Source organism: Babylonia areolata, chromosome 21 (assembly GCF_041734735.1).
Source record: "Babylonia areolata isolate BAREFJ2019XMU chromosome 21, ASM4173473v1, whole genome shotgun sequence".
In the NCBI taxonomy this organism is placed as follows: Eukaryota; Metazoa; Mollusca; class Gastropoda; order Neogastropoda; family Buccinidae; genus Babylonia; species Babylonia areolata.
The window spans coordinates 19,720,174-19,734,737 of NC_134896.1; the positions used below are offsets into that span (position 1 = coordinate 19,720,174).

At 45.4% G+C, this 14,564-nt stretch overlaps 1 protein-coding gene across 3 annotated transcripts in view; it reads left to right on the forward strand.

Annotated features, from left to right (window-relative positions):
• LOC143296340 (uncharacterized) overlaps positions 1-14,344 on the forward strand; it is a 19,461-nt gene extending 5,117 nt beyond the window's left edge. For 2 of the 3 annotated variants that reach the window (XM_076608214.1, XM_076608216.1), the window contains 3 exons: positions 7,613-7,871; positions 9,243-9,350; positions 9,712-14,344. In XM_076608214.1, the coding sequence (XP_076464329.1) occupies positions 7,617-7,871; positions 9,243-9,350; positions 9,712-10,437 (1,089 nt within the window). In that variant the 5' untranslated portion in view covers positions 7,613-7,616 and the 3' untranslated portion in view covers positions 10,438-14,344. Of the gene's footprint in view, positions 1-2,831; positions 2,958-7,612; positions 7,872-9,242; positions 9,351-9,711 lie in introns of those variants that run through there. The other variant, XM_076608215.1, reaches the window with a different exon arrangement.
• The last annotated feature ends 220 nt before the right edge of the window (positions 14,345-14,564 follow it).

Here is a 14,564-nt window from a genome sequence, read left to right on the forward strand (position 1 = left end):
CTCCTCGTGCATGTAGCAATGACAAAAGTGCACGCACGTGTCAGTACATGACGAAATCCCACGCACGTGTCACTGACACCAAACTTACTGTGACCCAGGCTCCAATCAAACTGCATGACCAAGCTGTCAATAATACAGAGTGAGTATTCTAAGCACTTGTTCTCAGGGCCAAGGAAGTGACTACTGGGATTCACATATGTAGGTCGCGTGCCGTCAGAATGGCCATGAAAGCGAGGCTGACACGCTGGCTGCTGGTCGGCAACGTTCCAAACGTCCGGTTCGATTTCAGGGAAGCGTGCAGTCAACTGCGCTTTTTTTCTGCTCCCCCCCCCCCCCCCCCCGGTTGTTTTGAATGTCGTCACGGTTGCCAGGAAATTCAAAACACACGCGCTCCAGAGCTCTCGATCTGTGTGTGTGTGTATTGCGTTCGTGCTCGCGCGCGCGCGCGTGTGTATAAAACCGTCACAAAGACTGTGAGAATGAGTACAGAAAGAGGGATAGAGTGAAGAATTTAACAGACGGGAGTGTGGAATGAATGCGGCGAGAGAACTGAAAGTTACACGATTTGTCAGTGATGCCAAGTAGCCTACTTTCCCAGGGCGGAATCAGTGCTGACACGTGCATGTTTCCGAAAAGAGCATTTGCCTTCTTGGTGTATAGTCCTGTGTGTGTGTTCGTGTGTGTTTGCATACATGTGTGCGAGTTTCTGCGATTGATGCCCCATACAAACATTACTCAGCAGTGGCAGTTGGATTTCTCAAAGAAGACTCAAACTGCTGCTGCAACAAGTCGTCTGCGGCATGTGCACATGCAGATCAATAGACACCACACCGATGGAGTGTCGACGTTATCAGTTCAGGTTGATAGTTCCGGGTTGTGGTGTGAAGATAGGACAAGATGACTTAAAACACGTGCACTTTCATGTGCGCCACGCGGATTATTGTCACACATATCACGCGGTGTTGTCAGTCACCTGTTGAAGATTTCAAGAGGCGTGAATGTCTTTTCAATTGTGTGAAATTTATGTTTGAGTTAGTACATTATCAATACCGTGGATTTTTGTCTGTGTGTAGTTTGTAACTTTTCATTTGTGTGAAGTATGCATGTTCATTACGGTGAGCTCTTTATTTTCATTTGTGTGAAAATTTTATTGCCACTTTCGTCAAATATGCATTTCCGTTTACGTGAAGTTTGGTGGTGGTGGTGGTGGTGGTGGTGTTTTTTTTTTTTTTTTCAATACTTCAACAATACACCTTCAGTTGTGAAACATTTAAATTCTGACAAGTTTAAAAAGAAAATTACATACAGTTTCTGTTTTGAATTATGTGAAGGTTATATTTAAAATCGAGATATGAACATTAGAATGAAGTGGGATCCTACCGACTCCATACCCTTGGTCCTCCATTTCCCTCACGCCCCAGTGCTGCAGTGAACACGCAGACAGCTGACCATGATAAAGCTTCGCAGTTAAATGACAGACCACAGTGATCACTTTACACACTGCTCCACAACACACCACACCAACACTACCGGCTCTGAAAGAGTCTCAGTTGTTGTTTTTATATGTCTAAGGTTTACACGGGAGGGGTGTGGAGGGGGAATGGGTTTCGAGGAGTCGATTACACGCTTCCGTGTATGTAAATTTGTATGCCAGATGAGTTCATGTTTACCAGAGCGTACCATACACGCTAGTGTCGTGCAGACTGGGAAGTGGGGGGTGGGGGTGGGGGTTGAGCACCTCAGTGTTATACTAGTTTTCGGTTTGTGTATTGTTACGTGCACTTACGAATACCCAACATGAATACCTTTATTGATTTTTTTAATCCATGCCTCACCAAGGGTGGAAGGGTCGAATGAATTGCAGTGAGAGAGCGCGCGCAAACGTTTTTTGTGTTTGAGTTTGTTCACGTGTTTGTGTGTATTGTGAGAGGGCGAGATAGAAAAGGCAACAATGAAGCGGGAAGAAGCGATCTGAAGGCTGTGTTCACGTGCTGTAGGAAAGGGTTGAAGAGAGGTGTGGAAGGAGGGGTGGATGGACCCCCCACCCCCAACCACCACCAGACGGTGCTACATTTAGCCCACTGACTGGACTCTAGACAAAGACAGAGGGAGGGCGGGGGAAGGGGGGGGGGATACCTGTGAAATCTCGTGCCGCACACATCGACAGCAAACAAACACCAAACACAAAGTGGGTAAGGCAGAGACAAGTTTTTAGTGATTTGTACGTCGTGAAAATGACTCACTGCATCAGAAAGGTGTTAGTAACAAACATTGCTAACAACTGACATGGGCATTATATGAGGAAAGCAAATGGCGTGGAATGTTCGTTCCATGCCAGTATGCCAATGTGTTAACTGTCCGTAACGTCAGTCGCGAAAACAAAACAGTCGACAAACTCTCTCAGCCAAACCAGCACGCGATTGTTAAAACAAGAGTGGGGCGTATGATATTTTAACGCAGTGTTTTTAATAGCTTCGTTATTCTTGTAGTTTGGTCGGAAGGGGAACGATCCCTAGTAATAACACTGAAGTGTGGTAAACGCTCAAGCAGCCTCTACATGTTTCTTGAAGGTACACACTTCAGTTCAAGGTCAGACCATAGACACTAATATCTCGTTCTAGTGAATTCGAGTGTCTGTGGTCAGACCTAGGTTTTGCACGCGTCCGATGACGCTTTTCGTTTGTGAGAAAAGCAGGGCGTGCTCATTTCGGAAATTCCCGTTTGTGGACATGACGCCGCGGCGCGCTTAGCGACGAAGCCCCCCGATATAAATCGGAAGATTATGCAATGCTGAAAGATCTCATTGGTGCAGGCTCTGTTCATAATAGACACTGAGATATAGTGTCTTCAGTGGTTAGTCATTTCGTTGACTGGCTGTGACTGTTGAAAGTGGCGCTGCGTAACTGGCAGCCGATGTCACCAGTGTGGTTTTTAATCATTGCTCAGTGACAGGCGGAGTAAGTCTGTTTCTTTTTGTGCCACTTGCTTGTTATGTCAGTCCCTTGCGAGTTTAAGAATCTGAAAAGTTCGGTTTGTTTATATAAAAAAAGGTGAGTTTTATTTGACTTTATCAAGGTGTACTTGGTGATCGGAGAGGGGGAGGTTAACTTTTGCCAGTGATACAATACAGGTCGCAAGTGCAGCGCGGCACACAGTAAGAAAGCGCACACAGCAATAGAGTGGAGGTTGTGCATATGTGCAAGTGGAGTGATGGCCTAGAGGTGACGCGTCCGTCTAGGAAGCGAGAGAATCTGAGCGCGCTGGTTCGAATCACGGCTCAGCCGCCGATATTTTCTCCCCCTCCACAAGACCTTGAGTGGTGGTCTGGACGCTAGTCATTCGGATGAGACGATAAACCGAGGTCCCGTGTGCAGCACGCACTTAGCGCACGTAAAAGAAAGGAAAAATACAAAAAGTGTGTTTTACGCATGTGTGTGTGTGCGTATGTGTGTGCCGCGTACGCGCGTTTTGTACGCGCCTGCGTGCGTGAGAGAGAGTGAGAGAGAGAGAGAGAGAGAGAGAGACGGGGCAGCGACAACCGAAACAGTGGGGACCACAGACTCACCACTATAACGTGTCTGTGGCGAGGAGTGTGGAAATACGGAAGCATGTGCAGACACGCGCAGGCAGCAAGTCGGCGCAGGGAAGTGGAGGAATGCTCACACACACCGTGACTCATTGTCTATAAATAGATGATGACGTTACATCATCCGTCTTTAGTCCCAGTCCTCTGCATCACTGTCTGCCATCGTAACGAATGTTGGACTCCTCAGCGTGTGTGAGGTTTTTACTTCGTGCTTGTAAAGTTACTACACAGATGCAGCTGCGCTGGCACATCATGCGAAATAAGATGGCGACGTTAGTTGTGTTCAATGTTTTAAGTTCATGCAAAATATCTGTGCTAATAGTTCTTTTTGTTTGTGTTTTATTTGTGTGTAGGTGGTTTTTCTTTCTTTCTTTTTTTTTTTATATATAGTTTTGTTGGGGAGGGGATTTGTTCCATGGAAGGGGCAGGGGGTTGAGGGTATTTTCCACAGTTCATTGTGATCAAATATTCATGGAAATTCTTGCATGTAAAATTTGCTCGTATCGTGGTAGAGAGCTTGTGTTGTGAAAGTAACTATGTGTGGAGAATTCCCCCGCCTCTCCATCTCTCACTTGAGCTGTAATGGGGCATTGGTTACTCGCTTCACAAGTCCTGAAGAAGAAGAGGAATCTGTGTGGATACCATGTTTTGTGAACATGAATCCACGCAGTCACATATTTACACGCACGCAACACACTCACACACACACACACACACACACACACACACACACACACACACACACACTTTCTCGCTCGCCCACTCGCTTGCGCGCCTCAATTGCGACTTAGAATTGGGGGATAGACAGCGGCAGTCATTTTAATTTTTCCAAAGGGGGGTGGGGATATCTGTGGAAGAAACGGATTGCGGGTGAACATTTAACACTCGACTGCCTCACCCCTCCACCCCACTGACGCTCACATCACCCTTCACCCCACTGACACCTCACCTCACCCTTCACCCCACTTGACACCTCACCCTTCACCCCACTGACACTCACCTCACCCTTCACCCCACCGACACTCACCTCACCCTTCACCCCACTTGACACCTCACCCTTCTCCCCACTGACACCTCACCCTTCACCCCACTGACACTCACCTCACCTTTCACCCCACTTGACACCTCACCCTTCACCCTACTGACACCTCACCCTTCACCCCACTGACACTCACCTCACCCATGACCCCCTTCACCCCACTGACACTCACCTCACCCATGACCCCCTTCACCCCACTGACAGTCACCTCACCCATGACCCCCTTCACCCCACTGACACCTCACCCTTCACCCCACTGACACTCACCTCACCCATCACCCCACTGACACCTCACCCATCACCCCACTGGCACTCACCTCACCCTTCACCCCACTGACACTCACCTCACCCATCACCCCACTGACACCTCACCCATCACCCCACTGGCACTCACCTCACCCTTCACCCCACTGACACCTCACCCATCACCCCACTGACACTCACCGCACCCTTCACCCCACTGGCACTCACCTCCCCTTTCACACCCTTCACCCCACTGACACTCACCTCACCATCACCCCACTGACACTCACCTCAACCTTACACCCTCACCCCACTGACACTCACCTCACCCATGACCCCCTTTCACCCCACTGACACTCACCTCACCCTTCACCCCACTGACACTCACCTCACCCTTCACCCCACTGACACTCACCTCACCCATCCCCCCACTGACACTCACCTCACCCATCACCCCACTGGCACTCACCTCACCCATCACCCCTTCACCCCACTGACACTCACCGCACCCTTCACCCCACTGACACTCACCTCACCCATCACCCCACTGACACTCACCTCACCCATCACCCCACTGACACTCACCTCACCCTTCACCCCACTGACACTCACCTCACCCATCACCCCACTGACACTCACCTCACCCTTCACCCCACTGACACTCACCTCACCCTTCACCCCACTGACACTCACCTCACCCATCACCCCACTGACACTCACCTCACCCATCACCCCACTGACACTCACCTCACCCTTCACACCCTTCACCCCACTGACACTCACCTCACCCATCACCCCCACGGATTTGTATAAAAGTGCACCAACCCCCGCCTTTCCACCCCACATACCTTTTCCAGCAACCTGCTAGCATGACGCCCCTCCACGGACCTATATACGAGGGTCATTCAATAAATAAGGTGAATTTTTCGGTATAAGGACTTCTAATACAGATAGAAGCTTACTTTTTTTCTTTTCTTTTTTTTTTTTTTACTTCTTTTTCACATGGATTTAATTTGTTTTGCAGATTAAAAAAAAAAACTTTGAGAGTTTTGGCCATTAACAAAGATGGCCGACCAAGAAGCATGCTCCAGGATTGAACAGCGGTCAGTTATCAAGTTTTTGGTTGCTGAAGGGTGCAAACCAGTTGAAATTCATAGGAGAATGTCAACTGTGTATGGTGCCACATGTTTCAGCCGAAAAAATGTCTACAAGTGGGCTAAATTGTTTAAAGAAGGACGGAGCAGTGTTGAGGATGAAGACAGGCCTGGAAGGCCTGGAGCGACTGGCTGAGACATCAGTCCAAAGATTTTTACGCTGAGGGAATACGGAAGCTTGTGCACAGATGGGAAAAGTGTGTGACAGTGCTGGGAGACTACGTTGAAAAAAAAAGAAAGTAAGCTTCTATCTGTATTAGAAGTCCTTATACCGAAAAATTCACCTTATTTATTGAATGACCCTCGTATGTTCGTTCGTTCGCTCCTCCTCCCCCCTACCCGAGACACTGAAACTTGGTGTATTATGTAAATCACCACAGGCTAAAACTTCTGACAGAACTAACAAGCTGAGTGGTGGATAAGAACGTGGAACAGGAAAACCCAACCATAAGCAGTGATATATGCACCTAACACGCCTCAGTGATCACATTCGATGAAAAATGAATGTGCTTTTGCGTGCCTGACACCCTCTTCGCGCACGCGACACACACATGCACACGCACGAGTACACGGTCAATTTTCATTCAAAACGGAACACACCAAAGAAGAAAGAAAAGTTCAATTTGCTTGTTAACTTCTTTTTTTTTTTTTTTCTTCTTTTTTTTTAAGGCTGCTGTAGCTTTTAAACGTATTAGTTGGGAAGTGATATGCTCGAAGACGGGCGTAGAGAGAGAAATTGGGAAGATACGATGTAACTGGTGTGTGTGTGTGTGTGTGTGTGTGTGTTGCGTGCGATCTGTATGTGAGTTGATTGATATGGATACTTCTGTAGCGCCTATCCTCGGTCGGAGACCAAACACGGGGTCATTTGCACAACAGGCTGCCTACCTAGGTAGAACCGACTAACGGTTGCCACGGGGCGCTCATCATTCGTTTCCTGTGTCTTTCAATCAGATTTCAGGCACGCACACGAACTCCATATCAGCTCACGCGTGGCTGCTGCTTCCATATTGCTGACAACTGGTTTAAACAAAACTTTATTCACTAAACATGACATACATTTACACACAGACAGCGGAGCAACAACAAGCTAACAGCTTATATCGTGCTCAGGAATGTGATTAAATTCGTTGGTTTCATTGACAGCTGGTGAACGCTGCACAAGGCAATTATGTTGAAATACACGTTTTCCAACTGCATATAACAGTCATTGCTGACAATTCTTCGAAGAAACAACAAATCCAAAGAATGCATACTGTTTTGGGAACCCCACAACTTCCTGTTTTGGAGGTGTGAGCGTCAGTCTGCAATCCTCCTCCTTGTTCTTCTCCTTCTCCTCCTTGTTCTCCCTCATCATCATCATCATCATCTTCTTCTTCTTCTTCTTCTTCTTCTCCTCCTCCTCCTCCTCCTCCTCGTTTTCCTTCTTCATCATCACCATCTTCTTCACCTTCACCATCATCATCATCATCTTCATATTTTTCTTTTTATTCTTCTCCATCTCAATCTTCTCCTCCTCCTTGTTCTCCCTCATCATCATCTTCTTCTTCATTCTTCTTCTTCTTATTATTATTATCATCATCCTCGCAGAACAATGTCCGACCAGCACAGAGAAGGTCAACACCCGGCAGAGGGCTTCCGGCGCGGCGCCCGAAAGCGAGGCTTCCCGGGGAATTCCCGGACTGAGGGGGGAGAGGTGAAGGTGAAGAGGGAGGCGACGGGGGAGGAGGAGGGAGGGCCCATGTCCTCGCAGAGCCGTGAGCGTCTGAGGACCGCCATTTTTGAGCGGCGGGAGGCACAGGGTCTGGGCAGGATGGAGGTGCGCTTCCAGCAGCCTGTCAAACACGAGGTGGGTGGGTGGGGAGGTGGTGTGGTTGGTGTTCCTTGTTTTGGGGTGATGATGGGTATGGTTCTTGGCTTAAAAGTAAACGTTGTTTTTTGTTTGTTTGTTTTTTGTCGTTTTAAATTTATCCACTTATTTCACAAAAATAACAAGTGATGGCGTTTGATCATGATAAATGAATGTGGAAGGAACTGGGATAGCGACACGTTTCGTTTCGTCGTCTTTCTGTTCTGTCCGTTTTTCATGGGAGGATAAAAAAAACACCTATTCCCTCATTCTCTTCAACTTCCTACTACTACTCATTCATTTCTCCAACTCCCCGCACACGCCCGTCACACCTTTAAAAAAAATCTTTTTAACTATTTCTGTTCACATACCTGTCAGTATCAGCAAATGAATAATACGATATGCTGAATCTTGATTAAAGACACCGTGCCGTCAAATTTGATGATAATACAGTGTTGCAAGTGCGCTTTTGAGGAAACTGAAAGTAATTAAAAACTGAAAGTAAGTAAAATCAAACCGTATCAGTAGAAACACATAAAAAGGGAAAGAAAGAGAACCCTTGCTCTTTCCGTCTCCAGCTAGGCCAATCCGGCTTCCCTAGCGGTTCCCGGGGACAACCCCCCAGCCGACACAGCCCAATCCCCGGTAGACCACACCTGTGGGTGGAGAGTATTAAGTTAAAATGAACGTTCGAGCTTCAAGGATGCCAAAGAAAGGTGCCTCAGCAACAGTGGCTGGTAGGGAGTTCCAAAGAGGAATTGTTCTTGGGGGAAAAAGCTTTGTTTACAACATTCTGACTTGCGTGGATGTTGTCTGAATTGCTGCCCATGGTTTGCCCTAGTTCGTTTGCTTGCTGCTATTAATTTGTCGGCTGGTCTGATTCATTCTCTTATTTATTTGTTTGTGTATGTACTTGTTTATTCATGTAGGTGGAGGAGGAAGGTGGCAGAATGGTTAAGACGCTCAGCTGCCAATACAGAGAGTCCGTGAGGGTGTGGGTTCGAATCCCGCTCTCGCCCTTTCTCCTAAGTTTGACTGGAAAATCAAACTGAGCATCTAGTCTTTCGGATGAGACGATAAACCGAGGTCCCGTGTGCAGCACGCACTTGGCGCACTGAAAAAGAACCCATGGCAACGAGAGTGTTGTCCTCTGGCGAAATTACGTAAAATGAAATCCACTTTCATAGGTACACAAATATGTAAGCATGCACTCAAGGCCTGACTAGGCGCGTTGGGTTATGCTGCTGGTCAGGCATCTGCTCAACAGATGTGGTGTAGCGTGTATGGATTTGTCCGAACGCAGTGACGCCTCCTTGAGAAAGTGAAACTGAAACTGAAACTTATTCATGTATGTGTTTTACATTGTCACAGCTGACACCCAGGGAGCTGGAAAAGGCTGAGCGGCGAAGAGAGCAGAATCGACGTGCCGCGCGCAAATGTCGGGAGAAAAAACGGGAGGCACAATCGTCAGTGGCTCAGGTAAGGGCTGGTTTTTTTGTTTGTTTGAATGATTCAGAACTCTTACATAACAATCGACACAAAATAGACTTAAAAGTCAGACAGTTATTGCAAAGTAACTTGTAGTGATGGATGTTGTTCTCCTGTTGGCAAGATATCAGTGTCATGTAGTGCTTGGGGTGGTTACTGTTATGATAGTAATGTGTTTCATATTTTTTGCTTAATGCATGATCATGATTTTTTTTCGTCTCGGGTGTTTGTAGGTTTTGATAAGGGTCACAAAAACGTGCGTAATGAACATGTCAGAAGCGTGTGCACTTGTACATCGTTCCAAATGCACGTGCAGCTCAAAAGTTGACAGAGTGGGTTTGTGTCCTTCCAGAATTGCTCGAGGCTGGTGGCGGACAACCGAGCAATAAATCACGAGGTGAACGTGCTGCGGTCGGAGCTGTGTCGCCTGCACGGTCTGCTGCAGGACCACAACCGGAGCGGTCAGTGCTGCCAGCTGCCGCTCCCCGCTCTGCCGGCCCCGCCCGCCATCCTCACCTCCCCCGACACCTCACCCCTGCCCGGGGACCAGTCGTCGCCTCCCCCCTCAGTGGAGCGGTGTGCCCAGCCTGTGGTGGACATGAACACCTACCTGCACGGGCTGGGGCCCCTCCAGCCTGACGCCACCTTCACTGATCTGGACACCTTCATGAACCTGGACAGGTTCGACCTCGACACTATCCCTTCCCCAGATCTCATTCCTGTCGATCTAGGACTGCCAGCACCACAGCCCTCTCCTCCTCCCTCCAGTCCTCCTTTCGAGCCAGTGGAAAGCCTGAGGATGTTGGAGCCCCCAGTTCCACGTGCTTGCCACGGCCAGTCGATGTTGCTCCCCACGTCACCGGTCAGCGGGTACGGCCGTCTCAGCGTGTCCTCGGTGTCGTCCGCTGTATCGGAGCAGCCGTGGGGGTTCTGTGCGCCCGCCAGCAGCGGTCTGGGGTCTCCTCTATCCTCGGACATGGAAGAAGGGGCCGTGGTATCCTCTCAGGGTTTCCAAACATTCCATCCTACGTCTGAGGATGATGATGACGATGTGTTCTCATTTGATGACCAATCTTAGCTGTGTACTGGAAGGAGAACTCAATTTCTATATTTCATATACATTGTTTCCAATTTCAGCTCAGGGGAGAGTTGATATTTTCGTTACATTGAACTTCTTATTTTTCACTTTGAATTTTCATGCATCACATTCTTAATTGCTTGTTACATTGAATGACTTGTAACAGATTGCATCATCTCGTGCTTGGCTGATCAATGGTTTGACAAATCGGTACTTTTTTCCAGTCTCTTCCCTGGTTGTGGCTCTTCTCTTCATTTTGTCTGTCTCTCTATTTATTGTCTGTTCCCACATCAGTTGCAAATCATTGGTAAACGTGTGTACTTATACAATAAGAAAATACTCGGAGTTTTTGGGTTTTGATTTAGCCGAAAACTTCTGCTCGTGGAATATTGTTCCCCTTCATTGTTTACCCTTCTTTTTACATTCATCGTTTCCATGTGATTCTCCTGGTCATCTAAGTTTAAAGTCATAATGAATTCGACTCACCCTCCCACCCACCCCTTCTCTGTACACATGAAGATAAACTACAAGTTATTGATTTTATGAATTGATCTCGTTGAGTGAATATCTTTTTTCTCATGCACCCAACCCCCTCACTTCAGCCACCACCACCATCCCTCTCCGTGCAGCTTCCTTTGTCATGTACCACACGATGTTAAGTGTTCATGGCTCATTTGCATAATGACCTGAATGAAACGTTTTAAAAGTCATTTTAAAATAATTGTTGATTGGAGTTCTGCCACTGAATCATTACTCATATCACTTTCTTTTATTTCTTTCTTTTTTTTTTCTAGTTGTACCTGTTTTCGTTTTTACTCCAACTTTTGAGAAGATATTTCATGTATATGTAATTTTGCCCTTAGCCCTTGTATGCCTTTGCTCCTTTCGTTTCTCTCGCTTGACTTTTCTTTCAGCAGAGCACCGTGCATTTGGAATGATTACTGGCAGTTCTTTAAGAAGGGAATGGTTTATCCTTTTTTTTCTGAAACGTAAGAAATTGAATTGAAAAGGGGAAAGTGCACCTTTATGCATGAACGCTGCGCAAATTTGTGTGCATGGCTAAAATGAACGTAAAAAGGTGAAAAATTAAAGAAGAATAAAAAGTGAGGAAAAAGAGGAGGTTCACACACACACACACACACGCACACGCACACGCACACACATGGATGTAAATAATATGCTATACAGGCATATGACTAGAGATATAATGAATTGAAGTGAACGTACTTGGTAAAATTCTTTCAAAGAATATTCAGATCTGTAATTTATGGGCAGATAGAATGAGCAAAAATTAATGTGCCCCTACCGATTTATGTATACATACATACATATATATTACATACATACATATATATATATATATATATATATATATATATATATATATATAGTGTGTGTGTGTGTGTGCATACATGTTATGTGTGTGTGTTCTTATGTAAGTGGCTTCGTGTTAGTGTTACCCTTAGCAGATCACTGGTACCTACCGAACGCCGATACTAGACACACGCAGACAGCGGAGGAAGAGAAAAGAAAGTCTTTTTCTCGTGGTTTCCATGAAAGGCGCTGAGGTACCTCACACATAGAAATATCTGTGAGGCGAACAGCCTGGACCTGCTGTTGTATGGTACAGTCTGATGTCCGAACGTAACGGCATCGGCGAAGTCGCAGTTTCCGTCGCAGATAGTTGGAGAGCTGGATTGACAGACTGGCAGAAATGCTGATAGACAGATAATAGTTTAGCAGTTTGACAGCTGCGGACAGGCGTGGAACTCAAGAGGGAGGGAGAAAGAGAGAAATGATTCTGTTTCGTGTGTATCCTCGCGCGCGCGTGGTTGGGTGTTGTAAGAGGAAGAGGGAGAGAAACTCATGTCTTGCTGTGTTAACACCGTGATGATATCGTGTGATTTGTTGTTTTGACAGATATATTCGCTTTTTCTATTTTTACAAACCTTTCGAGTTTTGAGGGGGGGATGGGTCATTGTGTGTGTGTGTCAATGTTTTGGTCGGTGGTTTTTGTTTTTATTTTTCTTGTTTATTTCTTTTGGATTTTTATTTATTTGTTTGATACATCGATGAATTCGATATCTCAACGGCAATTTTATATTCTGTAGTTCTGTTTATATTTTCAAGCATCATGATTTCCATGCATATCAGATTGTATAGCTCTCGTTTTTGATTAATTGACTATTGATGGTGTTTTGTTCTTATTTTGCGCGCGCGTGTGTGTGTGTGTGTTTGGTTTCCCTCAAAAGACGTGGTAGAAAAGTTTTCTTGCTGAGGGCAATTAGACCCCGTCCTATTTTAACGCCCCACACCCCCTTTACACCCCCACAAAAAGAAGAGAGAAAAGAAAAAGAACCACAATAGTGTATATCATGGTCAGCCAGCCATGCAGCAGTTGTCATTTCAAGTTTATCGTTGATGTTTAAACACAGTTTGTATTGATTTCTTGGACATAACTCTTGTTCTTGTGTTCTCGCGGACATGTTTTCACTTTACGTTATTTTAAATCGATGGGAAAACTGTTGTCTGTTGTTTTTATGGACATTATTTGTTTGATGCACATATTATGTTTTATGAAATCGAATATGTTCTTTCTTTTGTCCGCTTTTACCTGTATATTTTCTATGTTCCTGTTACTATTACTATTCTTGTCATTTTCATCAGCATTACAAAATTGGAATATTTTATTGGAACTATGAAATGTTGGTCGTCATCCGCTGGGTGACATAGATGATGATGATGATGATGATGTTAATGATAAATAATTGTTAATATGCGATCAACTGATTGATTGGCTGATTTTTCTTTTTCATAAATCGATCATATACTATACATATTCGCTTTTTCGTATCAGTGTTTCAGGTGCCATCATGTCTAATATGCAGATTCATTCCACTTTCATCACTGATTCAAAATGTTAAGATTGCATTCTGTAGTCTCTCGTTGTTGACACAGCAGATTTCTGTGTGTGACGTTCTGGCCACCTTTCTCTGAAGAGAGTTAATGAATGTGGAGTCGTACTGCCCATTTTCTCCTTTTCGAAGTTTTCGTTCTTTCCTTTCGAGATGGTCTCATCTGCATAATAGTTCAGCCGCAGACAACGAATATCTCGCCATGGGTCCTTTTACGTGTGATAGATGCATATGCAGTTTTTGGAGACCCGTCTTGTCGTTTTGCCCGAAAGACTTGCACTCAGGCCACCTTTTAAGGTCTTGGTGGAGAAGGGGGGAAATACGTGTCCACTAGTGACTCAAATTCAGGAATTGTGTTGGCTTTGTGGGCTGCCACTCTATCCATTAGCCCACCAAGCCACTTTCAGTATTAGTAATTCGTTTATCGTCAGTGTTACAAATCACGATCATAATCACTAGCGTAATCAAACTTTTATACGATATTCATTTTACAATGTGAAAAGAAAAGAACAATCATGGACCAATCCAGGTTGTGTTCATGTAACCCTTGTGCTTCAAGTTTTCGCATTTTTAACGTAGCAGTTCGTGATAGATGATTGTTCGTCTTGGATAACTAGTTGTCATGGAAATCTAGATTCGTTTGAAGTCATTCATAAGCTACTGAGTCCGGTGAAATTGTTTTGTAACCAAAAAGCAGCATATATTTTTTTAGAAAAAAAAGAGAAAAGCCAAGAAGCTGAGAGGCTTGTGCCAAATACAGGAAATGACGTCCATTTACACCCAGCCAATCAAATGTCGTTTCCGTTCATAGTCCAGTGGCAGAGAACAATCCGATGTGTTCGTTGTGTTTGTTGGGAAATTGTGGTTCTTCCAATTTATGGAGACAAGAAAATGTGATCGGGTTTTAATTCTGGTGAAAATTTAAATGGAATTTGAATCTGTGAATGCTGGTGTGCATGTTTTTTTTGCAAATAAAGATTGTAGATGGAAGACTTAAAATTATGCCTTCGAGAATGTTTTTTTCACTTAATTAAAGAAACCACTGTCTTCTTGTTTGTCTTTCTGTCTGCCTGCCTCCCCCTCCTCTCTCTCTCTCTTTCTCTCTCTGTATTTCTGTTTCTCCATCTCTCTCCACTCCATATCTCTACCCCCAACCCACCACGCCCGCCTCTCTTTAAGAATTACTATGCATGCAATGTATGTGTGTATTGA